The following is a 26,353-nucleotide window of genomic DNA, read 5'->3' on the forward strand; positions in this document are numbered from 1 at the left end:
TTAACCAGTAAAAATTCCATGCAGTGTTAAAGATCCGTAGGAAACAGTATTTTCAGTTAAGTGAATAATAAAAGATGCAGTCAGGTTCAGAGAACCCTGATGGTCGTACTACAGATCAACTAGCAGGGTTAGTGGAGCCCAGATTCCTTTCAGGTATTCTAAACCTACTGCGTGTCTCTTAAATCTTCATTCACTTTGTGTCCCTCCGGAGGAACTACGAAGCTTAATAAATAGGTTCTTCTGGCTCTCTCTGTCTGAGATGTCCTGTCTTGAGAAACGAGGTGGAGAAAAGGCCAGTCCTCCTGTTCAAGGCTGTCTTTCTCTCTCTCTGGTTAGGGTGAGTTTTCAAGTCTTCACTTGATGGTAACTTTAATGAGTGAAATGACCTGGTGATGGGGTAGCCACTGACAAGTTAATTCTGTGGCCATTCAGAAAGGACGTCCTTTGGAAGAGGCATGTTGGGTCTTCTATGCCAATCTCCTAGGACTGAGACCTGAAAACTGTGCTGTGACAAGTCAGCACTTGAGCCAGGAAGTCGAAGGAAACCAATCCTAGGCCTGCAGTCTTGCCAGGGTGACCCTCGCTGTCAGAGTCGCAGGCGACAATTTGGCTGGATTTTTCTGCAGCTGTGGAGTTCCAAAGGCTGCATATGTGTCTTAATTTCAGGAGGACACTTGTGAAATTGGGCGAAAGAGCAATTCTACGTCAACACCTTAACAAGGAAAAAGCCTCTGAACGTAACTCGGAAAAGAGTTAACTGACAAACCTATGAGAGGTTTGCTTTCATGGTGCTGACTTCTTATCACGTAGCCAGCCAGGAAACCACACAAAAATAACGAAAACCAGACACTTTATACACAAACACACATCTCGGCACTTATGATGGTTTCAAAAGGAAACAGAAGTGGTGGGTGCTTATCACCCACCTGAGGAGGCGGCCCTGGCAAAGAGCCTTGGGAAATGAACATCAGTGACAGCCGAACAGACAGGATGTTCCTCTAGTTCTCATTTACTTAATTGTATTTTTCTTGTGAAAATATTAGAGAACAGTATTTTAGAAATCTGCTACATTTCAAAAGCATTACTTTTCTTTTTCAGAGGAAATTAAGTCTGTAAACCATATACTTCCTATTTTTAATAAGCAGTGGACCTACAACAAAAAATAATATAATAGGTTCTTTGGATTTCCAAAATTTAAAAAATGTCCTTCATGATAAAAAACAAAATTATGTAGCTTCCTATCTAGTAAATTCTAAACCATATAATTAGCATAAGGAGGTCTCAACGTTGATAGATGTCTTCATATATATACTTAATTAGGTTTGGTTTTTATCCTTTATAATTTTTGGTCTTTGCATTTATCTAGTTGTTGACCTGTCAGACGGAAGGCCTGCAGGTTCATCCTTCTAAAACCGAAGCACTGTGTTTAAGAGGATTCTATTCTTAGGAATCAACTCTGAATATCTCCTCTGTATTCTCTCATTTCTTTTTGTTATTTGTTATTTTGGCTACTGAGCCTACAAAGTGAGGAAAGTACAGCACATTTTCTTCGTGTTCAGGGAGGAAAAATAAATTAACTCTGTTGACAAAGCTTTGCCCCTTAAAAAGGAAAGCTCCTTTCTTCAGGTTTCCCTGCAAGAAAAAAAAAAATCAAAAGCTGTCAACTCTGTTTAATAGATAATTCCCTTTATCTCCACAGAAATTACAATGGACAGTAGCAGGGAGGGCGGTCGGTCTGGGCCAGGTAGTGAGGGAAACCTCTCTCCTGTAGAAAACGGTGCTTATTCTCACGGCACCGGTGGATTTGGGAGGCCACCCAGGCAGCCAGGCATGAGCCCTGATCTCCCACGTGATATGCACACCCTTCCTCCTAGCAGACCACTTGGGCCAGCGCGCTTCCTCAGCAGGACGGGAGGCAGTGCCCACTCCCCCCAGGGTCAGACGGACAGCTGCAGGTAAGTGCTGCTTTCAGTCTCGCCTGCCACCACCAAGGACAAGTGACCCCCAACGGCCCAGTCCAGCCTGCAGTAAGCCAAGTTTCCAGGGACACATTCCAGGGAGGCTGCTGCTCTCTCCCTGTCGAGGTCCGGTGCTCATAACACATCCAGTGCATCCTCTCTGGAGGAGCGGACGGTGGAGTCACCGCATACACATGACTTTATTCACATACGTTCAACTCCAAGTGCTCCGCCCACCTCTACCCCACACCTGTCTTCCCCCAACACAACGTGACACTGTGGGCAGTTCTCTGGAAGGAGCCTTCGTCAAGGACTGGCCTCAGGCAGCTCCGTGTTGCGGTGTCTGCCTAAATGCCTCCCGTGGTGTGGCCAGTTGCATGGTGCATGTTGAGTTTGGACTTGAAGACAAAGCAATGTGTTTTTGCAGATCATGGTCCTTGACCATAAGCCACTTACTGAGAAAACGCACTGTTCCCTAGGCTCTAGGAGGGACTGGAAAGATTTTCAAGGGGGATGTCGACCACCCCCAACTCTCTCTAGGCTCTGACCACAGCCCCTCACCCCTCACCCCTCTGCACATTTTGATGCCACAAACTTGCCACATAAACTCAGCTGGAAAGTGCTGAGAACTTGCTTGGAAAATGCTGTAGCCAGAGGTTCTCCTCCACGGCATTTTTCCGTACCTGGAACAGCATTCACTAGATCACACTGACATGGTCATTAAGTTCCTCCAGCAGATCTCCGGCAGAATGGAAAGCAGATCCTTCTCACGCAGCCACAGCTGTTCTCCACCGTCATCCCTGGGTGCGAGAAAGGGCTGCACAGTTGTGCCCGCTGTAGAGGCCACGGAACGCTTCACATTCTGTTGAACTTGGATACCACCTGAAACCAGAAAAAAGTCATCAGGTTTTTTCACTATCAACAAAATCAAAATAGCATGGAGAAATTAATGAAGCCTGCTGTGGAAAAGTTTTGTTCCCTGGCAGCAATTACATTTTAGATTAGGCATTCAAAAAAGACACTAGATCTCAATAATGTAAACAATGTATTACATTTTAAAATTCAACGTTTCCTGCAACCAAAACACTTTTTATTTTTAGACTATGTGTTTTATTTTTTTCTGGTGAAAGAGGCTGATCCGTTTGGTTCTTTCTCTACCACCTGTCCTGTCTTTTCCACATACCTGTGTCCTCTCGTCCCACCACCTGTGTTCCTCGTGCTGGGACAGAAGCTCAGGCTGGGCTGCCTCTCCCAATCCTGCGCTCTCTGCTGCCAGCTGGCGTCTTTCTCACTTGCTTCCGTGACGGTGTTCTGAGACCACCTCCCATGATCAGACCAATATTATCTATCAGTTCCCTCTCCCCCGCCTTCTCTCTCCACACATATATGCACACATATATCTAATGATGTTCAGTGATACATATGTATATATAGGCATATGTATTAGGATTTCCAAAATAATTGTTTTGACTTTTTAAAATCAACTTTCAACTTTTATTTTGGATTCACTGTGGTACATGTGCAGATCTGTTACATGGGTATAGTGAAGAATGCTGAGCTGTGGGGTACAAATGATGCCATCATCCAGATAGCATAGCACCCTGTCAGGAGTCTCTCGGCCCTTGCCCCCTCCCTCCCCCACCGTCTAGTGGTCCCCAGTTTCTGTTGTTCCCATCTTCGTGTCTATGTGGACCCAATGTTTAGCTCCCACTTATAAGTGAGAACATGAGGTATTTGGTGTTCTGTTCTTGTGTTAATTTGCTCCAGTGGCTGCAGAGGACATGATTTTGTTCATTTCTCTGGCTGCGTAGTATTCCATGTGGTATACGCACCACATCTTTATCCAGTCCACTGTTGATGGGCATCTAGGTTGATTCCCTGTCCCTGCTACTGTGAACAGTGCTGCGATCACCATAGTGAGTGCCCGTGTCTTTTTGGTGAAACGACTCCTTTTCCTTTGGGTATATACCCAGTCATGGCACTGCTGGGTCAAATGGTAGTTCCGTTTTAAGTTATCCAAGAAATCTCCAAACTGCTTTCCACGGTGGCTGAACTAACTTCCATTCCCTCCAATGGTGTATACGTTTGTAAGTGTTTCTTTTCTTTGCAGCCACCCCAAAATCTATTTTTTGACTTTTTAATTGTCATTCTGAATGGTGTGAGATGGTATCTCATCGTGATTTTGTGTTGGATTTCTCTGATGATTAGTCATGTGGAGCATTTTTTCATAGGTTGATTATCTGCGTGCATGTCTTCTTTTGAGAAGTCTATTCATGTCCTCTGCTTTTTGATGGAGTCATTTTTTGCTTATTGATCTGTTAAGTTCCTTGCAGATTCTGGACACTAGACCTTTATCATATGCACAATTTGCAAATATTTTCTCCCATTCTGTAGGGTGTCATTTACTCTGTTGATAGTTTCTCTTGCTGTGCAGAAGTTCTGTAATTATGCATGTTAATCTTTGTTTGTGTTGCAATTGTTTTTGTGGTCTTTGCCATACATTCTTTGTCAAGGCTGATGTCCAGAATGACATTTCCTAGGTTTCCTTGCAGTATTTGTATAGTTTGAGGTCTTCCGTTTAAATCTTTGATCCGTTTTGAGTTAATGTTTGTATATGGTAAAAGGTAGGAGTCCGGTTTCAATCTTCTGCATGTGACGAGCCAGTTATCCCAGCAGCATTTACTGAATGGGGAGTTCTTTCCTCATTGCTTATTTTTCTCAACTTTGTCAAAGATCAGATGTTTGTAGGCATGTGGTTTTAGATCTGGTTCTCTAGTCTGTTCCATTAGTCTGTGTGTCTGTTTTTGTACCAGTGCCCCACTATTATAGTGACTGTAGCCTTATAGTATAGTTTGAAGTCAGGTAATCTGATACCTCCCTTTGTTCTTTTTGCTTAAGTTTACTTTGGCTATTTGGGCTCTTTTTTGGTTCCATATGAATTTTAGAGTAGTTTTTCCTAATTCTATGTAAAATGATGATGGAAGTTTGATAGAAATAGCATTGAATCGTATACATACGTAACAAACCTGCACATTGTGCACATGTACCCTAGAACTTAAAGTATAATAATACTACTAATAATAAAAGCATTGAATCTGTAGGTTGCATTGGGCAATATGGCTACTTTAATGATATTTATTCTTCTAACCCATGAGCATGGAATATTTTAGCGTTCATGTCATCTATGACTTCTCTCAGCAGTGTTCTGTAGTTCTCCTTGTAGAGATCTTTCACCTCCTTGGTTAGAAATATTCTGTGTGTCTTAGTTAGATGTAATCTGTGTATTTTGTGTGTGTGTGTACATGGCTATTGTGAAGGTGATTGCATTCTTGATTTGGCTCTCAGTTTGAACAATTTATTGGTGTATAGAAATGCTACTGATTTTTATACATTGATTTTGTACCCTGAAATTTTATTGAAATTGTCTATTGGTTTAGGAGCCTTTCAGCAGAATCTTCAGGGTTTCCTAGGTTTAGAATCATATCATCAGTGAAGAGAGATAATTTGACTTCTTATTTCCTATTTGGATGCCTTTTCTTTCTTTCTCTTGCCTGACTGCTCTGGCTAGCACTCCAGTGTTGAACAGAAATGGTGAGAGCAGGCATCCTTGCCTTGCTCCAGTTCTTAAGGTGAATGCTGCCAGCCTTTGCCTGCTCAATAAATTGGTTGTGGGTTTGTCATAGATGCCTCCTACTATTTTGAGGTACATCTTTCAATGCATAGATTGTTGAGGGTTTTTTTATTCATGAGGGGATGTTGGATTTTATTGCAAGCTTTTTCTGCACTATTGGGATAATCATATGGTTTTTGTTTTAGTCCTATTTATGTGGTGAATCATATTTATTGATTTGCATATGTTGAACCAATCTTGCATTTGAGGGATAAAGCCTACTTGGTCATGGTGAATTGTCTATTTGATGTGCTGCTGGATTCAGTTTGCTAGTATTTTGTTGAGGATTTTTGCATCTGTGTTCATCAGGGATATTAGTCTGTGGTTTTCTCTTTTTGTTGTGTCTGTCAGATTTGGGTATCAGGGTGATGTTGGCTTCACAGAATGAGTTAGGGTGGATTCCTTCCTCCTCAATTTTTTTGGAATAGTTTCAGTAGAATTGGTACCAGCTCTTCTTTGTACGTTGGTAGAATTCAGCAGTGAATTCATTTCATCAATATTGGTCTATTCAGGGTTTCAATTTCTTCCTGATTCAATCCTGGGAGGCTGGGTGTGCCTAGGAATGTATCCATTTCCTCTAGTCCAAAAGAACCACTTTTAGAAGCTGGGTAGTATATGGAGTTGAAACCCAGTTCACCAGGAAATTATTAATTCACTGTAATAAAGATACGTTTGTTGCCAGTTACGTATTTACCTAAGTGAACAGTTGGTCACCTCGATGGACTTTGATTAACATACAAATGTATTTTAAACGTGGGTTGTGCTTAGATTTCCATTTTGCAGAGTGTGTGGGTCCTGGGAAGGCTCCCCAGCATGGCCCATCCTGCCCCTGGCGCCGGGCAGCTCCTGCCCCAGCCTGTGCTCTCTGGGGAGGACCCCGAGGCCCAGGCCTGTCTCAGTGCTTTCACACACAGTGTGGCCAGGTACAGAGTGTGGGTGTAGTTATGTGCTTCTCCAATTCATCTGAGCTAGACCTCCTGATCTATTTCTGCCTACATGTTAAGACACAAAAAAGACGAAAGTCAAGGAACTGCTGCCATCCTCACTGCTTTCCAAAGCTGCATTTCCTGTGTGCACTCCTCAGTTAGGCTCACTGCCGCTCTGTTCTTCACCCCCACTTGCTCTCAGACGATTACGGGCGAGACCGCCTTTCTCCAGACTTCTATGAAGAGTCGGAAACTGACCCTGGTACCGAAGAGCTCCCGCCCCGGATCTTTGTGGCTCTCTTTGACTACGACCCGCTCACCATGTCCCCAAACCCAGATGCTGCAGAGGAGGAGCTCCCCTTTAAAGAAGGCCAGATCATCAAGGTGCGGGACGGCCGCCTGGGGCAGCTTCAACAGCCCCTGAGGCGGGTCTGGGTCACAGGGGCGGAGACTACTGGCAACTTAGAGATACCACGACTCCTGCAGGTCATGGGTGGGACATGTCAGCCGCCTTCTCCTGCAGGCCGTGGGCGAGGCACGGGGAGCGGGCACAGGAGGAGGTGGCATGGTGCTGTGACGGCCAGGGACCTGCCCTCTGCAGAGTGCCTTCTCCAGCGTCTGCCCAGTTTGTGTGCACACAAACACCCAAATATGTCCTGTGAACTCTGGATTCTATTAGGGCCTATGTTGTTGAGAAAAATATACAGGCTCCAAATTTTAAAACAACACTTGTCAGTCAGCAGGCAGCCAAGGAAGAAAGGAAGGAGGGAGAGGAAAAGGGAGGGGAAAAGGGAAGAAGGGAGCATCAGTAGCTAGAGGCGGGACTTCCATGCCTTAGTTCTTTAACACGCCTGATGGAGGCTGTTTCCCATCCCTTTGATAGCCAGCCGTCTTTTTTTTTTGAGACAGAGTCTTGCTCTGTCACCCAGGCTGGAGTACAGTGGCACCATCTCGGCTCACTGCAACCTCTGCTTCCCGGGTTCAAGTGATTCTCCTGCCTTAGCCTCCCGAGTAGCTGGGACCACAGATGCACGCCATCACACCCAGCTAATTTTTTTTTGTATTTTTAGTAGAGACAGGGATTCACCATGATGGCCAGGCTGGTCCCGAACTCCTGACCTCAAGGGATCTGCCCGCCTTGGCCTCCCACAGTGCTGGGATTATAGGCTGTGAGATCCAGCCCTTCTGAGAGAAGAGGAGCCTTGTGAGTTTTAAGTAGGGAAAATGAGAGACAGCGTGCTGCTCCGTAGGAGAGGGGAAAGACAGAGGGCCTTGAACCCTGTTTACAGTTTCAGCAAGGGTCCTGAGAGTTGGCATCTGAGAATGGTTGGAATGCCTGCTGTGTGGCACTATCTTGTTACGTAGGAACCCATTTCAGGCAGACAGCAACACCGCTTTGTGCAGCCTACCTGGTCCTTCTTGGTCGAGTGGGGTCTCATCACATACCTTTTTAATGTGCGTGAATTTAAATACATACATTCATCCAAGCAAACCCCCTGCCTGATGAGAAGAATGTCAGGTTGTCCAAACGCTAGATGAAAAACTGGCTCTTGAGTCAGTCACAGAGCGAGGGTTACATGTACACATCTATGGCATACACGTGGGTGACCTATGCAGGTGATCTATGGTATTTTAAAACTATATTTAAGATATATTTTTGACTATACTCACTCACATCAGTGGGACTATTGTATTTCTGAACCAATCAATTACAATGCTTGATTTATTTTTCCCCACGGCTCTAGGTTTATGGTGATAAAGACGCTGATGGATTCTACCGTGGGGAAACCTGTGCCCGGCTTGGCCTTATTCCTTGTAACATGGTCTCTGAAATACAAGCAGATGACGAGGAGATGATGGATCAGCTGCTTAGACAGGGCTTTCTCCCTCTGAATACACCTGTGGAGAAAATAGGTAAGCGTAAACCCCTATTCGACCTTTCCTGTGCATTGTATCGCACAAAACGCCTGCTGCTCAGAGAGGCAAGTGGTGACGAGGAGACCCCAAGTTGCATCATTTAAATATGCCAAAGTCATGTAAATGTTGACCAGTGATTTTTCTTGGGCAAAAGCCACTCTCCAAACCAGGACTGCCAGTAGTCTGCGTGCTTTAGGGACACACGTACATAAATGTGAAGACACAGATGATCTAATGGGAGATGAAGTACAGTCTTGCTTGCAAAAAATTTATCACATCTAGAAAACACATGATTAGCTGCCTTCTGGTAATATGGTTTGAACATCAGCCTGTCTACAATAAATTTCAGTGGGTGGTCAGGGGAGTGCTGTGCCTTTCATTCTTTAGGTGATCTTTGCTTATCCAAGAGGCACAAAAGCTCTTTTCTCTTTAGTTTGGGTAGACATGAAACTCCTTCATTTATCTTAAGCCAGTCTGCAAGCACCCGTGAGAATGCAGCAAAACTATTTTCAGTGATTTTTAAGCAACATTACATTTATGAATTTTAAATTTTTTTCCATGTACAATGACAATGTATTCATTTAAAAAGCCTCTATTGTCTCAAGAAAAGCCTCTATTTTTTCTAAAACGCTGTAGAGAGATATCAGTTTTATACCATTCATATTTAAGGTTTAATACTTCAAAACTTGATTAACTTCTAAATCAGACTTCAAAGACAAAATTCAGCGCTTCAAACACTATACATAGTTTTAAGAAGAATCACAAAATCAAAACATTTCAACCTTTTTTGGCATTAATAAGCGCATCATCTCAAGATAGAATCCACATCTAATAGTCAAGGTTTAGTGTGAATATATCGTCCACATTAAACCCATGAGATTGAGGATCTTTGAGCCCTTTATCCCCCTATCCACTTTTGTTAAGATCTTCTTTCCCGAAGCGGACTAAGCCTGTTTCGAAGAGAATACAGGCCCTGTACACCACAGACCCAGAAAGTATACAAGAATTTCTTTTAAGGAATGGTAACTTGATTTATATTATCAATTAGATTACATGTTTTTTATTCCATTTTTAAAATGTGGATGGCCAAGGGAACCTAGCCTGATATATCTACGTGCCCCCCCAGCCCACCCCACCCCCGCCATCGCCAGAAACGATCATCCTTAATGGTGAAAGGCTGAATGCGATCCTCCTAAGACTGGGCACAGACAAGGACTTTGGCCCTCACCACTCCTTTTCCACATCATACTGGGGGTCATAACCAGGGCGACATGGTGAAGGAAAGTCACACCTGGTGTACAGACTGGAAGGGAAGGAATACAACTTTTTCTATTCACAGATGACATGGAAATCTACTTAGAAAATCTCAAGGAATCTCAAAGGATAAGAAAGTTCCTAGAACTAACAAATGGAGTGTAGCAACCTCAACGGATACAAGGTCAATATACAAAAATCAGTTGTATTTCCATATGTGAGAAATGAAAATTTAGAAATTAAAAATTTTAAAAGTAGTGCCATTTACAATGACACAACAAAACATGAACTACTTAGCATTAAATCTAACAAAACATGTGCAGTATTTGTATGATGAAAACCAGAAGACACTGAGGAAAGAAATCAGATACCTAAATAAATGGACAGAGAGATCATATTCATGGACTTAATATTGTTATGTCAGCTGTCCGCAAGGTAGCCTACAGATGCAGTGCAAGACCATTCACAATCTGTGCCGGGATTTATATAGATTCAACAAGCTCATTCTAAAATGTATATGGAGGGGCAAAGGAACTGGAATAGCCAAAACTATTTTCAACAAGAACAAGAAGGTTGGAAGATTCACGTAAGCTAATGGAAGCTTACTACTGTACTGAGGTAACGTGGTATTGGAGAAAGGATAGAAACGTAGATTAATGGGGCAGAATGAAGTCCAGAAACAGACAAACACATATGGAGTCCAGTGATTTTGGACAAAGGTAAAAAGGCAATTCAACGGAGAAAGGATGCTCTTTTCAGTAACTGGCGCTGGCATTACTGCACATCCATATGCCAAAAATGAATCTTAACCCATACTCTCAACATATTAAAAACTTCAATAAAAATGGATCATACTTTTAAGTATAAAAATTAAGACTCTAATACTTCCAGAAGAAAACGCAGGAGAAAACTTTACAATAATCAGGCAACGATTTCTTTGACAGGACATTAAAACATGATCCATAAAAGGAAAAAGTCAATGTTTGGCTTCACCAAAATTAAATACTCTGCGCTGGGAAAGTGCAGAATAAAAAGACAGCCATAGGCTGGCAGAAAATACTTGCAAGCAACCCTTTGGGAAAAGGACTTGCGTTCAGAATACACAGAGACTTTTCAAAACTCATCAGTAAGGAAACAATCCAATAAAAATATGTATAAAATATTTAAGTGACCTTTTACCAAAGATGATATGTGGGTGGCAAATAAGCACATGAAAAGATGCTTAACATCACCAGTGAAATACAAATTAAAACCACCCTGAGAAACCAATGCACACACACTTAGAATGGCTAAGATTAAAACGACTGGCCATCGCAGGTGTGGGCACAAAGTGGGCCAGGTGGGCCTCTGCACTGCTGCTGAAAGTGGATAATGGCCTCACTGCTCAGCAAAACAGTTGGCTGGTTTCTTATAAAGTTATATATGCACTTACAATACAATCCAACAACTTCACTCTTATACACTTACCCAAAAGAAAGGGAAACTTATGTTCACACACACAAAAACTGTACATGAATATGTTTGATGTTTTGATGACACAGTCATCAAAATGTGGAAACAATTCAGGTGCTTTTAGCTGGTGACTGAAGGCGCCCCACACAATGGAGCCTACTCAGCAATGGAACAGAACCACTGCTGATAGAGTCAGTGACAAGGGTGAATCTCAGGCATCATCCAAATGAAAGAAGCCTGTCTCAAAAGCTACATTCTGTATGAGTCCCTTTTAGTGACATTCTGGAAAGGGCCAAAGTCTGGGACAGGAAGCAGATCCGTGGTTACCTGGGCTGAAGTGACTACAGAGGACCATGGCCGGTGTATATCTTGATTGTTGTGGGGTTTCTGGACCGTGTGTGCTTATCACAAAGTAAAGTACTGCACGCTAGAAAGAGCCTTAGTGTATGTAAGTTCTACCTCAGCGAGAAGTACATGTATGTTGTTATGCCACCTTTCCAAAGTCATGCTTGTAACATTCCCTGTAACATGAAGAATGCTGAGAAACACTAACCTCTGGGTGAGGTCATAATGCAAGGAGACACACATGTGCAGGTCTGACAGAGGACACGTGCACAGAGGCTTGTGCGCGTCCTGTAAACTACAGCAGTGGCTTGTAACCAGAACCCAAGGGGAGGAATCGCTGGAATTTTGCAGGTCTACACAAGTGGCCCCTATACCTGCTGAAAACCACTGAAAAGCCACATCGCTGACTCTAGCTGCCGTTAAGATAGTTGCCTTTGATGGCGTTCATCTGTATGTTTGGAATTCCCCAAATCAAATGTAAGCAGAAAGTAGCTGTGTTTAGAAGAAACACACAAATGCCAACTTTCGCCAGGAGGAAAGTCATTCCCAGCCCCACACCTTCAGTCTGACAGGGGTTTCCTGATTGGGCCAGGTCCTGTGGCTCTCCACTGAGGCCTCCTTACGTCCCGAGAGTTTTCACCTGTTATCTCTGTGGAGCGCTCATGCTGGGCAGAGCCTAGGGCAATTCTTCAGCCCCTTCTTATGCTTCTGAGTGTGCTGGGATGCGCCCAGGCCCCCATCTGTGGCAGAGACAGAGCCAGGCTGTGGGAATGCACCTCTAAGTCGACTGTGTAGAGCTGGGCTCTTCTCCACGGCCACTGCTAAACCACAGTGGAAGGATGCCAGGGAAGCAGCATGGGGGAAGCCACAGGGCTGGGTGGAGAAGGCATCCCTGTTTATATTCATGCTTCTCCTGAGGACGGTGCCTTAGTTTTGCCTCCACTCAGGGGAGCATGACTTGATTTTGTCATGCCACCACAGATACACAAACAGGCACTTTTAAAACGGTGTCTATGGGGCTTTCCCAGAGCAATGGTCACAACCGTGCACTGTGCAGGGCCTCACGAGCTACGGCCTCCCTGTGCTGGCCAAAGCCGTCTAAATTTGCTGTTTGAGAGCCCTGTGCTTCATGTGAGTTTCACTGGCTTAATGGACAGACTGGAGGAAGGAAAATGTTTATGTTACTCTAAGGGGGAGAAACCCTACTACAGCAAAAATGTAAGAATATGGAGTCCCAGACGACTGACCCAAAGTAGCGACGTTGGCTGATGTGAGTGCCCAGGAGCATGAGGACCTGATAGCATGCCAGGTCGCAGCTGCATTGGCCTTGTGTGACACGGAAGGAGGGGGGACGCCACTAAGTTTGAAATAACGTCATGATGGCTTTCTTCCCTGCTTGTGATTTGAACAGAGAGAAGCAGAAGAAGTGGCAGGCATCATTCAGTATCAACCCGGAGAATGGTGGCCCTGTATGACTATGACCCCAGAGAAAGCTCGCCCAACGTGGATGTTGAGGTACCAGCCAAACACTGTGCTTCATGACGGACACAAAACCACACCCCATCCCTTCCCTCGTGGTACACCACACTGAGGCCACGTGTGTTCCCCTTCTCATTCCTTCTCTCCAAACCATCCGTAGGAAGGGCTGCCAACCCGAGGGATAGCTGATACAGACATGGCCACGCAGGAGAGAAATCATGGGATTCCCAGGGACACAGCCAGCCCCTGACGAGCCCTGTCCCTGTGGCCCAGATTTTCCTGTGCCACCACAGAGAGAGCAATCTGTCATCCACATCTAATGGTGCTGCCACCTGAGGGCCATCTTTGGGAGAGAAATAAAAGCCCATCACATGTGGTCAGCACACAAAAGCAAAGCAGTAGGCCCCACACATAGAACAGAACAGTAGAGAGGAAAGCAGTGATAGGTGAGGTTGCGTTGCCCGGCACCGCTTGGGATGCCTGGTGTCTTGAAGGCTGAAACCGCTGCCTTCAGAAATGAGATGGGGTCTCCAGTCTCTGCAGCCACCAGCTGAGATGACCAGATGTATGTGAACCCAGGTTACACAGTACTTGGCGCTCTCTGACAAGCCATTGGTTCACCAACTATATTCCCTCATTTTTACATTTAGAAAGAAAACGTGTTTGGTTGTTAATATCATCTAGATTTCTGTTTCCATGTTCTGCTTGGGGACTGTGAACTGAAATGTGCTGGGTCGGTTGGACTCCTGAGGGCAGTGAGGCGTGTTTGACACCACCTGACTCAGGGTTGCAGCCTGGCCCAGAATAGACACTGAATAAAGTGATGTTCAGGCTGGGTGCGGTGGCTCACGCCTGTAATCCCAGCACTTTGGGAGGTGGGCAGATTGCTTGAGCTCAAGAGTTCAAGACCAGCCTGGGCAACATGGCAAACCCCCATCTCTTTAAAAAATATAAAAATTAACCAGGCTTGGTGGCACACACCTGTAGTCCCAGCTGCTCAGGAGCCTGAGGCAGGAGAATTGCTTGAACCCAAGAGGCGGAGGTTGCAGTGAGCCGAGGGTGCGCCACTGCTCTCCTGCCTGGGCAACACAGTGAGATTCTGTCTTGACAAATACATAGATGTTTCATTAATAATTGAGTAGGTTTTAAAATACTCAGTGAAAGGATATTTATGTAATGGTCCTTATACTACAGAGAACATTTCCCTAATATTCCAGGTTTTTACAGTTAACTATTCCACTAGCTTTAAAAATGTATTACCAGTAGAACATGGTAATAATCTTGAATTTCAGCCAAAATCAAAGCACTGCAGCATTTTCTTTTGGGGGGCATTATCTTGGTTTGTCCTTCCTTTCCAGAAGACTGTGGACAGAACCATTCATTAGCTTCTACCTTGATCTGACTGAAAGAGTCGGTGAATACCAGAAATTCTCAAGTAGTAAGGGAACGCATAGAGAACTTATTTTTAAAAAAACAACTACTTTTGTATAGAAAAATACTATTAACTTGACGTTTCATCTCCACAGGCTGAACTTACATTTTGCACAGGAGATATTATTACCGTTTTTGGTGAAATTGATGAAGATGGATTTTATTATGTAAGTTTTGGAAATATCAAGAGGTACCATTTATGATTGTATTATGATTGTAAAGTGTTTTGTTTTGTTAGTCTGTTCCTTCTCTTAAAACTGGGCATGAACTTCACACGGCTGCTGACAGCGTTGCTTAACTGGCTTGTCTCTTTGCTGAGTTATAGATAATCTAGAAAGTTGGAACTGTGAACTTCATTGTTTCTTCCTTGCAAATACGAGTCTTTTTAATGGATCTACATTATAAACAAAACAAATACATTCATATTCTTATTTTTTAAACTGCTGCCACCCAAACATTTACAAAACCATTTAAGTTTCTAGATTACTTACTGTATAGGTCAGAAATAAATTTTAGGAAAAGAAAGAAATACAAATAAGCAAAGAAATACATAACTAAAACACCCCAGATTTTAGGACTTCTCCCTTTCCTTTTATCTAGAGCCTACTGCTGTTAGCAGCAGGGAGCGCCCCGCCCCACCTTGCTGCGGGTGATTCCCGGCAAGGACCTCAGAGCCACCCTCCTTCCTTTTCTGTTCCCCTGGGGCATATCTTGACTATTCCCTGGGGCAAAGAAGGGAGGAAAGGGGGTGGGGTTATCTCAGAGTTTCTGCAGCTGGGGCACCTTTGCAAGTAGCTACCCCCTCCCTGACCAGAAGCCCACAGGGCCACTTAGGACCCTGCGCAGAGCCCAGTGGGGGGTCCCCATCTTGCACAGGTGTTTCCACCTGCTCCCCCGCTGCCTTGATCAGAATCGGCAAGAAGTGATGACATCCTGGACGGTAGGTTTCTCTTTGAGTCAAACAGATGCTGCAGCCACAGGCATGTGTGGAATTCCCAGGCTCTCTCCTCTGCCTGGTTTCTGATTTTTAAGAGTTCAGCCCTTGGTGAGGATATTCATACTTTGTCACATGTGTTTCAAATAGTTACTTCCAGCTCAACCTCTGCTTTTTAACTTTGTGTGTGTGTGTGCTCCATTTTTGTTGTTTATTAACGATGAATTTTACGTTTGTATGTGGTCAGATGTTTCTGCCTTGGGGGTCATGCCTGAAAGGTCCTTCAACGTGATAGAAATAATCACCTCATTTTGTTTCGATTTTATAGTTTCCTTTTCCACATGTAAATCTCAAGTATCTACCATCTTTTCCTAACTATGAGAACTAATGTCTCAACACATTTACTAAATAATCTGCACTTTCCCTACTTTAAAAAAATCATTTAATAATAAACAATGTAATACATTTTAAAATTAAAGTATAAATAGGAATTTAATACTTAGAGTATTTATGGACTTTAACACTACTCCATGCTGCCTTAATTATTGTATTTTTATCATGCATTTTTACATTTGGGAGGGGTCATTTTGTAAAGAGTCCCACCCCCACAACCAATCTATAATTTTTTGTTTAGAGGTACATTTCGCTTTTGGAAGAAACAGACATAGTATTGTCTTTCAATTCTGACATAGCATGTACCTCCTTCTAAAATTTTTCCTTTCATCTGTCAGACAAGATTCATGGATTTATTCTTACACATCCTTTATATATCTTAAGTTTACTCTTAGCAACTATACAGATCCAATGGCTGGGCACGGTGACTCACGGAGGCCGAGGCGGGCTGATCACCTGAGGTCAGGAGTTCGATACCAGCCTGGCCAATGTGGTGACACCCTGTTTCTACTAAAAATACAAAAGAATTAGCCGGGCGTGGTGGCATGGGCCTGTAATCCCAGCTACTTTGGAGGCTGAGGCAGGAGATTCACTTGAACCCAGGAGGTGGAGGTTGCAGTGAGCCGAGATCGCGTCACTGCACTCTCCAGCCCGGGTGACAGAGCGAGACTCCGTCTCAAAAGCAAACAAAAAAGGAATTATATAGATCTTATTACGATTGTGAATGATTTTTCCCGCTAGTATATATTCCACTGGTTATTTAGAAAACATGTTGGAAAGGTGTGTGTGTGTACATGTCCCCCACAAATCACTTTTCTGAATGCATTTACTTCTGTTATCCACCGATTCCCTTGGGTTCCCCCAGATTGTCATTATTTTGCCTCTTCTTCATCAATATTTATAATTGTCATCATTTTTAATTGTCTTACTAATCACTTAGAACTCTGAATAGCAGATGAGGAAATCTGTGACTTGATATGTATTTTAGTAGAAATACCACTAATGTTTTACACTGTTATATGTAGGTTAGACTATCAATAAAGATAGATGGTCTTTATAATGCTAAGAAAGTATCCTTTATAATGCTAGAAAGTTTTAGTTTGCTATGCTTATTTTTCATTGGTAAATTATTGGCCATCATATATAATACTATTTTTAAGGCACTGGAAGTTGATTTACTAATATTTTATTCAGAAGTTATATTCCAGAGATAATAGTAATCTGTATTCTTTGGATACCTTTGTTGTGGCTTTTGGTATCAGGATTATGCTAGAATTACCAAATAAATTAAGAAGACTTCAATCTTTTTCTATGCTTTGGAGCAGATTGAGTGACATAGGAATTACTATAATTTGAAGGTTATTAGAATCTGCCCAAAGATCCTTTAGGTTCAGTATCTTTTTAGACTGCAGTTTTCATTTGCTTAAATGGTTATCTTATCGAGTCAATTTTTAACAATCTAGGTATCTTTCGAGGAATGTACTTTTCATTTAGATTTTCACACGTAGAAACAATGGGCATGGTGCTTTCTTGGAATTTAAAAAGATTTTTCTAACTTGTCTGCATGTTTCTATTCCTGAGTTACGTTTTATCTTCATAGTTTCTTGAATAGTCTTGCCTGGATTTTTATATTATAGTGGGAAGTAGATCTAAATTAATATTAAATGTATGCTTCTGTTTATTGACCACTCCTCCAATAGTTTTAGGATGATTTTGCTGGTCATGTTCACTGAGCGGACTGCCCAGTTCATTTAAATATTTCTTATTTGATAAACAATGACAGGGGACACCTAATTTGATACCAAAAATCTTAAATTTCTTGGAACTTCGTTTTCTGATATCTGTGACCTTAAACATCTCATGAGAGCAAACTCAAATACTCCACCGTCCTAATATTGTAATATCACCCTCCTCTTTCTCTATTCTGCTATATCCTGTATCAATAAAACACGTGTAAGCAGGGAGCCCCGAGGGACCCCTGCTGTGCTACCTGGACGTTTCCTCCTTTTTCTATTTCCTAATTTACATCAGCCCCCATTAAGTCACTGAAGACACTGAAGACTTCGAACACCCCATCATATTTTCAAGCTCGTGCTGTTCTTGCTGGTAGCCCAGCATCTCGGTATCTGACACCTTAAATCATGTACCTTCCTATGTCAAAAGCATCCATCACGTGGCGTACTAAGGTACGGAAGATAATCCAGAGAGGTATGCAAACATGAGTGAACTTCTCACTGACTGGGGCACAGAGAAAACTGTGAGGGAAGTGATTTTGGTGTTTTCTGCCTTTCAGCCTATTCCCATTCTGTCTGGACATTAGGCCTCCAGGTAGTTACTGTTTGGCCTCAAATAGAGAAGTGGTGGGAAATGAGGCATAGGAGAGAAGCAGAAATCAGATTATGGAGGGACTGAGGAGGGAAAGGTCAAGGTGAAATTTTTTTTTAGAGAAAGTGATTCTGTAAAGGGTTTTGTTGGTACGCTTTTAAAGGGGGATGGGAGTGGGTCCAGGAAGCCAGGTAACATGCTGTATGGAGCCGTCCAGGCAGGAAACATGGCCTGAACTATGTCAGTACCAGGGGAAGGCAGACAAGAGGCAGACTCAAGATGATCTTATCCATAGCTCAGACTGTCAGTTAGAGGGACAGAGAATGTCGTCCGGGGGAGCCTTGTTTCTGACCTAGGCGATGGGCGCCCTTGAGACTGCAAGGATAAGAACAGTGTTGAATGGAAAACCTGGCTTAGAAACTCTTGAGCTTGAGGGGTATGAACAGGACATCTGAGCCTCTCCAAATGGAACGGAACTTAGGCCAAAGCAGTGTTCACACCGCGAGCAGCTCCAGTTGTCACCTCAGACGCAGTAGCATGCAGTGGTAGAGGCATCAGACATGGGGGAGTGACGTGGCACATGTGCGTTCTGACGTGGATTTTACTAGGGCTATGTGTGTTCAGCCCAAAAGAACAAGAGCAATAACCAGTGCAGGCAGTTCCACCCACGTTCTACTCAGCCAGAGCAGGGGCTGGCCTGGCGACCTGGCTCCGCAGGAGCGTCTGCGGATTGGTGTACACATGCCTCTTGTGGTGTGAGCATGACACCAGTGGAGATGGGTGCATAAAGCTGTGTGTGTTCACAGAACACAGTCCCCAAATATAAGCCAACTACTCCATCTGGTGCTCAACCAAAGGAAGACTCTTTTCTAAGGCTGGAGGAGAAATCTGGCTGTTGGACCTAATGAGGGGGGAACTTGACTGGTTGTAACTTTTGAGTGTCTTTGTGTTTAGATGTTATTTAAAACCCTTGATAGGAAGAAATCGCCAGGGGCACATGCACAGTAAAAAGGATAGGTGGCCTCGAAATAGTCTGTAATGTCAACAGAGAAAAATAAGCTAATAATGGAGCCGGAGAGAGAAGGCCCAGGGTAGTCACAGGTAAATAAAATAGGATCTTCAAGGTCCAAGCAGAAGAGTGGGGCAGGGCAGGGCAGTGAGTGTGCACCTGGCAGGGTTGCTGAACAGGAAGATGCGGGAAGTATGTGGGGCTGCCTCTTCCAATTATTTTTTTGTGATAAAATCTACATAAAATTTATCTAAAATTGGCCAGGTATGGTGGCTCAGCCTGTAATCCCAGCACTTTGGAAGGCTGAGGCGGGTGGATCACCTGAGGTCAGGAGTTCGAGACCAGCTTGGCCAACATGGCGAAACCCTGTATCTACTAAAAATACAAAAATTAGCCGGGCGTGGTGGAACGTGCCTGTAATTCCAGCTACTTGGGAGGCTGAGGTGGGAGGATTGCTTGAACCTGGGAGGTAGAGGTTGCAGTGAGCTGAGATCACGCCGCTGCACTTCAGCCTGAGTGACACAGCAAGACTCAGCAAGACTCTATCTCAGTTAAGAAAAGAAAAGATCTAAAATCATTTCAAGTATATAGTTCAGTAGTGTTAAGTATGTTTACATTGTGCAAACAATCACCACCATCCGTCTCCAGAACTCTTTCCATCTTGCAAAACTGCCATCCTGTTTTCTATAGCAGCTGCACCATCTCACCTTCCCACCAAAAGTGCACGAGTATTCGTTTCTTCGTATCTTCACCAGTACCTGTTTTACCCATTTTTTTTTTTTTTTTACTGATAGTAGTGTGAGGTGGTACAACATAGTTTTGAATTGCATTTCCCTGGAGATTCATGGTGACGGGCATCTTTTCATGTGCCTGTTGGCCACCTGAATCTCATTTTTGGAGAAACGTCTTTAATTGGGTTTTTGAAGTTGTTTGTGTTCTAGATATTAACCTGTTAGCAGAGAGATGCCTTGCAGACATTTGCTCCCATTCCACAGGTGCTCATCACTCTGCTGTGGCCTTCACCGCACAGGTGTTTTGATGCAGTAGGGCTCTTCATGTCACTTCCTAGACCTTATACACAGAAAAACAGGATCCCGTGTTGCTCAGAGCCAGCCAATTTTGAACTTGGTTTAGGCACTTTAGGGGCAGATGAGAGCTTGGGGAAGACGTGACATGGTGGGCTCGTGAGCCACTTGGTGCAGATGACCAGTAGGCGGTTGGACTTACGGATCTCGACTTTAGACAAGGCATAGACATGTAAATGAGTAGAAAGATCTGGAAGGACATATACCAACCTGAAGCAGTAATGTCTGAGGCAGCATCAACAGACACTTTCATTTTCCCCATATTGTTTGAATGTTTACGGTAAGAACATGTCCATGAGGAAGAGGGAGGGCAATCTCAAGGCTGAGTAGATCAGTAGCTCTCAAGCTTGCCGGCATGTTAGGACCGCCGGGTCCCCTCTCTCCGAAGGTGTCCGTCATCGGTCTGGGCTGGTGTGCTGAGCGATGGTGTTTTTAGCAGCTCCCTCGTGCCTCAGATCAGCCAGGCCCGAGAACCACTAAATGAGATCTACCAAGGAGTGTTTCCTTCAGAAGCCTGATCCTAAGAATTCCAGGGGCTCCTTGGCCAAAAGGCAGATTCCTCAGCTCCCCACTGAACAGGCAAAATCAAGACCCCAGGAAAGGGGCTTAGGACTCTGCGTGTTGCTGAGGAAAATCTGGAAACCCTAATTTAGAGTCCTTTCGAGTCCTGCCACTTTTGAACCAGAATAAACTCACCATCTACCTGTACTCTGAGCTGTATTCCTTTAGCTAAAGCAAGATGTGAGTTTCTAGAAAAATAAATTGTTCTTCTGCTTCATCCCTGGTGTTTTAGGGGGAGCTGAATGGGCAGAAAGGCCTTGTGCCCTCAAACTTCTTGGAAGAAGTGCCTGACGACGTCGAAGTCTATCTCTCTGATGCTCCATCCCACTACTCTCAAGATACACCAATGCGCTCAAAGGCAAAAAGGGTAAGCAAACCTATTTAGCCTTTTAAATCTCTGTCCCGTTCTGCCATATGTGGTCTAATACAATCTCTGCACCGGTATTTTTATATCTTGGGCCGAAAAGCATATACCCTGATTTTTTTTCCCTCTGCCCTTCCATTAGAGTTGTGCCTAAAAAATTCTTAATTCTAAATCTTACTCATTTTACAAAAAAAAAATGACCCTTTCAATTCTAATCAATCTGCCTTTACTCACAAAGAAATGTCCCATCCTACATTATAGAAACACATCTCAGTTTGATCCAGAATGAAAAGAGGATGGCTCCTCTTCAGATTTGGTGTGCAATGAAGGTTATTTGCCCTCTGTTAGGATTTTAGTCTCTTCACAGGGATCCAAGGGCTTCTCAAGCATATTTAACTATTAGATTACATTCATGTTTAGTATCTCATTTTTATTTTATTTCATCACTGCAAGTTTTTATATATTATATTTTTATATATATATATTTTTATTTCTTTGCTCATCTGCTTGGAAACAGAAGAAGAGTGTTCATTTCACACCTTAATCAGGCAATGTAGCCTTCACGTAAGTGAGCAACTGAAGATACCGATAAAGATACCAACTTAAGCTACCTTAAACGGGCCAATGTGGTAGACTTAAGGCTTCATTGTGGGGTTAACAAAAAAAAAAAGATAAAAAGAAATATGTCTCAAAAAATTATTGGACCTAAATAATCAGAATATTACTTGGTCTCAGTTGTAAAGCAACTGAATTTATAGTGAAGCAAATCATCTTTAATCATCATTTCCTACTATGTGCATTAAGACTATTTGAAAGGCCAACATTGGGAACATATTTCTTAACAAGCTAACTGTGTGTTTACATAGAGCTGCATATTGCATTGTTAGCCACTCTTGGAAAAAGCACAACCTAACAAACATGTTTACTATAGGAAGTTTGACTTGAGAAACTTAACCCAAGGTCAAGCAGATGAGTAGTGAACACAGGCAATCGAGTGTTGGCTCTGAACACTCCAAAGGCTGGCTTGAACGGCCAGCACATGTTTTCCTTAAGTAACCCTGCCTCTACCTTACGAGAGGGCTATGCTCCTCCTCAAAGCACAACCTTCTGTGAGAGAAGTTGCTGCAACACGAGTTGTTGGTATACCAATGCAATACTAAGTTGAAGCACGCAGCTCAAACGATCGCATTAGATGGAATAGATGGTATCTTCAGGTGTGCTTTGGGATGCTTTACTAGGTGTTTTCCATTAGAATTAGACCTTGATTTTAAATCCAAGCAAGCTTGAAGCCCCTTGGCTTAGAGCATTTGCCTGCTGAATACTGAACACTCCCATGGCAAGAGTTGCTCAGGAGGGAGGGCCGGAGGAATTCTGCTGCTCTGTCAACGCAGGCACATGCTTCGCTGTAAAAGGAAGCGAGGTAAAGTCGTCCTGCAATGTATCAGAGCAAAAGTCTACCCCCCGAAGCACTATTAAGCGCTTAATGTATACTGAAATACTACCATGTGCTGTCTACTGAGGAAAATTCATGTTCAATTATTTGGAAATAATGCAAGCATCCACTAAGGGCCTTTAAGCTTTCTTTGATTGTAATTAAGGTTCATTTTAGTTTTTTTTTTTTTTCTTTCAACCAGTGTGCCATCTCCAATACTTCTATAGTAGACTAACCAACCCAGGAATGCACTTTAACAATATCAGGATTTTATATAACTAAATAGTTTCCAATACAACAAAATTCCCTTTATGAACTTTTGCTCTTTAAGATTACTGATGGGTACTCGGCCAACTTTACTATCAACCTAATTTCAAATAATGTCTCCCCTGCCCTTAGTCTTCATTTACGAAGTGAATTATTACCTGCCTTAGCTTTGCCAAAGCAATGGCCATCCTGCACTCCCTTGAGACAGAGAAACGGAACCCACACATTTATGTCTGGGCCCTCTCTCTGGCGTGCTGTGGGAGAGGACCTTTGCTTCTCATGGCATACTTTAACAACTGAAAGAACAAAGGAACCCCCTTGACCTTTCCTGGTGGGAAACGGGGACAGTACGATGTTACCAAGTGAATTCTGTTGTTGGCGCTCACGCACTCAATAAACTGTAACACTGTACCTACTAGGTTCCTCCTGAGGGTTCAGGTACAGCAAGGAGAGCTCCATCCCCCACAGTCCATCTCCATTCGGGGTCACCTACGTCATCTATGGGTTCTGGTAGTCCTGGGAGAGGCAGGGAAATGTCCTCGAAAAAGAAAAAGGGGCTGCTTTCCAAAGGCAAGAAACTGCTGAAAAAGCTGGGTGCAGTGAAATGATTCATGTACTTCCGGACAACTGCCAAATCTATGTAATTTTCTTTAATTCCAAACTAGGGCTTTCATGACTCAAGTACTTCCTAAAAAAACCCAATCTTCTCCCCTGACACCAGTAGAGAAATGCACTTTTGCACTACCATCCACTTTAAACCAACCGCGAGAACAAAGAGGAGCGGTTGCTCTCTGTCACCGCTGGCAGTCCGCTCTCATTGTCCAAGCTCTGATTTGGGAGGTGGGAGGGGACGTCTTATTAACAAACGGGGGGGCGCATAGCTATCACCTGTAGCTCCCTCCCTACCTGTAATTCCAGTCTTTGTGCATCTGTCATCCGCCCGTAAAGGAATGATTTTCAACCTTTCTCCCTTCTCAAAATGCTTGCCTCATAATGCATAACTTTCACTTTGACTCTGGTCTTGAAATTCCTAGTTTAATTCGCCTTGATGTTCTGCCTTATAAATGCACAATGATTTGTACTGTCTAATAAAAACACAGTGTATACTTTGTGTCGTGCATTCAGTGGTCTTCATCCTCACTGACACAGTGGTTCGAGATCAAGTTGTACAGGCTGTGCGTTTTAAGATACTAGTTTCAGTCTCTCAAAGCCAGCCAGGCTACACACAGAAAATGTTTACTCAATCATTCAAAAAAGTGAAAAGGAGAGAAAGTAACTTTGTTTGGTAAAACACCAGTACTCCAACCTTCCAGAAAGCCGCTAATCTTCATTGCTTTTAATGTTCTATTTTGTGGCATATGGTTTTCTGTTACTTCCGTTGTCAAAATGCCATACCCTAATACACAGCAATGAATGGCACACAAGTAATCCACATAATGCATAAGCCACACCAAAAACATGCTACATTTAAATCTGCTCCAAATGAGGCCATACCCATCTTTATCATTGGCATTCGAACAAAAGACTTACAAAGTTGCTGGCAGATGTATTTGATGGTTACTCTTTTGTAATTCTTGTCCACTTGTAAATTGTTTTTACTCTTTATACATACTTTTCAGACTGCCTTTCTTTTGTAATAATTTATGGACGGTTTATAAATGAATGACAAAGCTTTCCCCATTGTGTCTTCAAAAACTCTATTATAAATTGTAATATAATAGTATGTGGTAGATTTATTAAAGGAAATCCATGTGTGGTTAAGCTCTGTGTGAGTGTGTGCATGTGCACAGTTAGTGTAAAATATTTTCTAGAAATAAAATTTGTTATTTTATACAACACTGTTTATTCGCTTTGTTTTAAACATTTTATCATAGCGGGATAACCGAATTCCTTTCTCTTATGTTTACAAAAAGCTCCATAACCTTACCGTTTCTGGGAGTATGTTTTTTTTTTTTTTTCCCAAAAATAATTTTGGTCCATGTTTTGGGAGCCATTGACAACACATTGTGACACTCTCATACCACCGGTAACAGTTCAGTCAGTGACAAACAAAAGGTCATTAGCACAGAGTCAGTATAAGCACTTCCGGGATGAATTCAAACACAAGTTAATTCACTCTGGCAGCTTTAGAAGTCAAGTGAAATTAACGAACAGCTACAGCAACATAATACAACAAAATATAACTTCCCAAATATACAGAATTTTCCTAAAAGCCTTATTTTAGAATTCTCCAAATAACCAGATGTCTATTCAAAGTAAGAGGTAAAACCAACACACTTTTATGGCAAGATGAAAATACAGTTCAAGTACATAATTTCATGAAACTATAATCTATCTCATAATTGCTACCATGTTTTTACCTACCGTATGTATAAGAAAAGGTGAAGAATTGCTAACAAAAAGTATCCAGAACCAATGTTTCTCTAAATTTTTTGAAAGTATTTACCAGTTCCCCGAAGTATGAAAATGTAGGCAAACCTGAAGTAATAATGAGCTGGTCTTAGCTTTTCTCCCCCGCTCCCCACCCCGTTTTATAAGTACAATTTTCCTAAAAGCAAAGCACCCATCCTGAGGACAACAAAGTGCTTAAGTCACATTTAATTACTCATTCGAGCCCCAACTCCCTCCCAGACTGAGCTGACAGCCACTTCAGCCATCTCCCTTTTCTAGTGATAAGAGAAACCATGTTTTGCTTTTGTTTTATGACCGAAAATTGCACCAGAGTTAGGAAGCTCTCCATTACCAGTGTGAGTGTAATTTTCTGTCTTCACAGGTTAGTCTAAAAGTCAAAGCCCAAACTGTACAAAGTACTCAAAGAACAGAAACCATTTCCTCTTCCAGTTCAAGGGCTTCAACCCTTTCTCCCGCTGCATCTAAGGAAGTGGGTGCACACCCAGACCCCAGGAGCGCCTCCCCACATTACCATCCCTTTGCCTCTGCTGCTCCCCTTCCCCTGCCAAAGAAAACAAGTGATTCTTTGATTCAGAATGACCTTCCCATTCTCATCCGGACCTGCAGAGGCACAATTTTCACTGAACAACCAACAACTATACCTAAATTCTTAATTTTATTTTCTGTTATGACTTTCCTATGTATATTCAAAATAAGAAACTCTTGCCAAATTTTGTTTTGCAGTCACTTCTCATTCACATAAACATTTTTCTATTCTCTTGCTAACACTTTTCAAATAAACTATTTGCTTAAACTAGAACACAAAACTCCTGTGTTCTGCCAAATGAGCTTTACTGTATTTTCTTATTCTTGAAAATTATTTAAAGCTGCACTAAAAAAAAAAAAAAAAGCAAAAAGCCCCAACTTTCCATAAATTTCTACTGTACTTTTTTCTGTGGCCCTGAGGTAAAGGAGGTGTGGCAGTGATGAACGTGGTTCTTGGGAAAAGTTCTGCTAAATAAAGCTTGTTTGCAGGTATATTGGCAAAGACTAGAACTCAATGGAAGCTTTTGGGAAAAGGAAGAAAACTACATTTAAAGTCTCATTTATATTAAAAAAAAAGATATACTTCTAAACATTTTTAATTTTGAAAAGAAAAC

General features: G+C 42.7%; 2 protein-coding genes across 6 annotated transcripts in view; one reads left to right on the forward strand and one right to left on the reverse strand.

Moving 5' to 3' along the window:
* The window catches only part of RIMBP2 (RIMS binding protein 2), a 332,648-nt gene extending 308,013 nt beyond the window's left edge, over positions 1–24,635 (forward strand). For 3 of the 5 annotated variants that reach the window (XM_033220100.1, XM_033220103.1, XM_033220102.1), the window contains 6 exons: positions 6,757–6,938; positions 8,300–8,468; positions 12,934–13,037; positions 14,528–14,599; positions 20,972–21,106; positions 23,222–24,635. In XM_033220100.1, coding sequence (XP_033075991.1) covers positions 6,757–6,938; positions 8,300–8,468; positions 12,934–13,037; positions 14,528–14,599; positions 20,972–21,106; positions 23,222–23,410 — 851 coding nt within the window. In that variant the 3' untranslated portion in view covers positions 23,411–24,635. Of the gene's footprint in view, positions 1–6,756; positions 6,939–8,299; positions 8,469–12,933; positions 13,038–14,527; positions 14,600–20,971; positions 21,107–21,620 lie in introns of all 5 variants that reach the window. The other 2 variants (XM_033220104.1, XM_033220101.1) reach the window with 2 other exon arrangements.
* Positions 14,652–26,353, reverse strand: part of PIWIL1 (piwi like RNA-mediated gene silencing 1) — a 68,127-nt gene continuing 56,425 nt past the window's right edge. The window contains exon 21 of the mRNA XM_033220109.1: positions 14,652–14,826. Coding sequence (XP_033076000.1) covers positions 14,818–14,826 — 9 coding nt within the window. The 3' untranslated portion in view covers positions 14,652–14,817. The remainder of the gene's footprint in view (positions 14,827–26,353) is intronic.

This window comes from Trachypithecus francoisi, unplaced genomic scaffold (assembly GCF_009764315.1).
Source record: "Trachypithecus francoisi isolate TF-2019V2 unplaced genomic scaffold, Tfra_2.0 Lachesis_group11, whole genome shotgun sequence".
Taxonomy (NCBI): Eukaryota; Metazoa; Chordata; class Mammalia; order Primates; family Cercopithecidae; genus Trachypithecus; species Trachypithecus francoisi.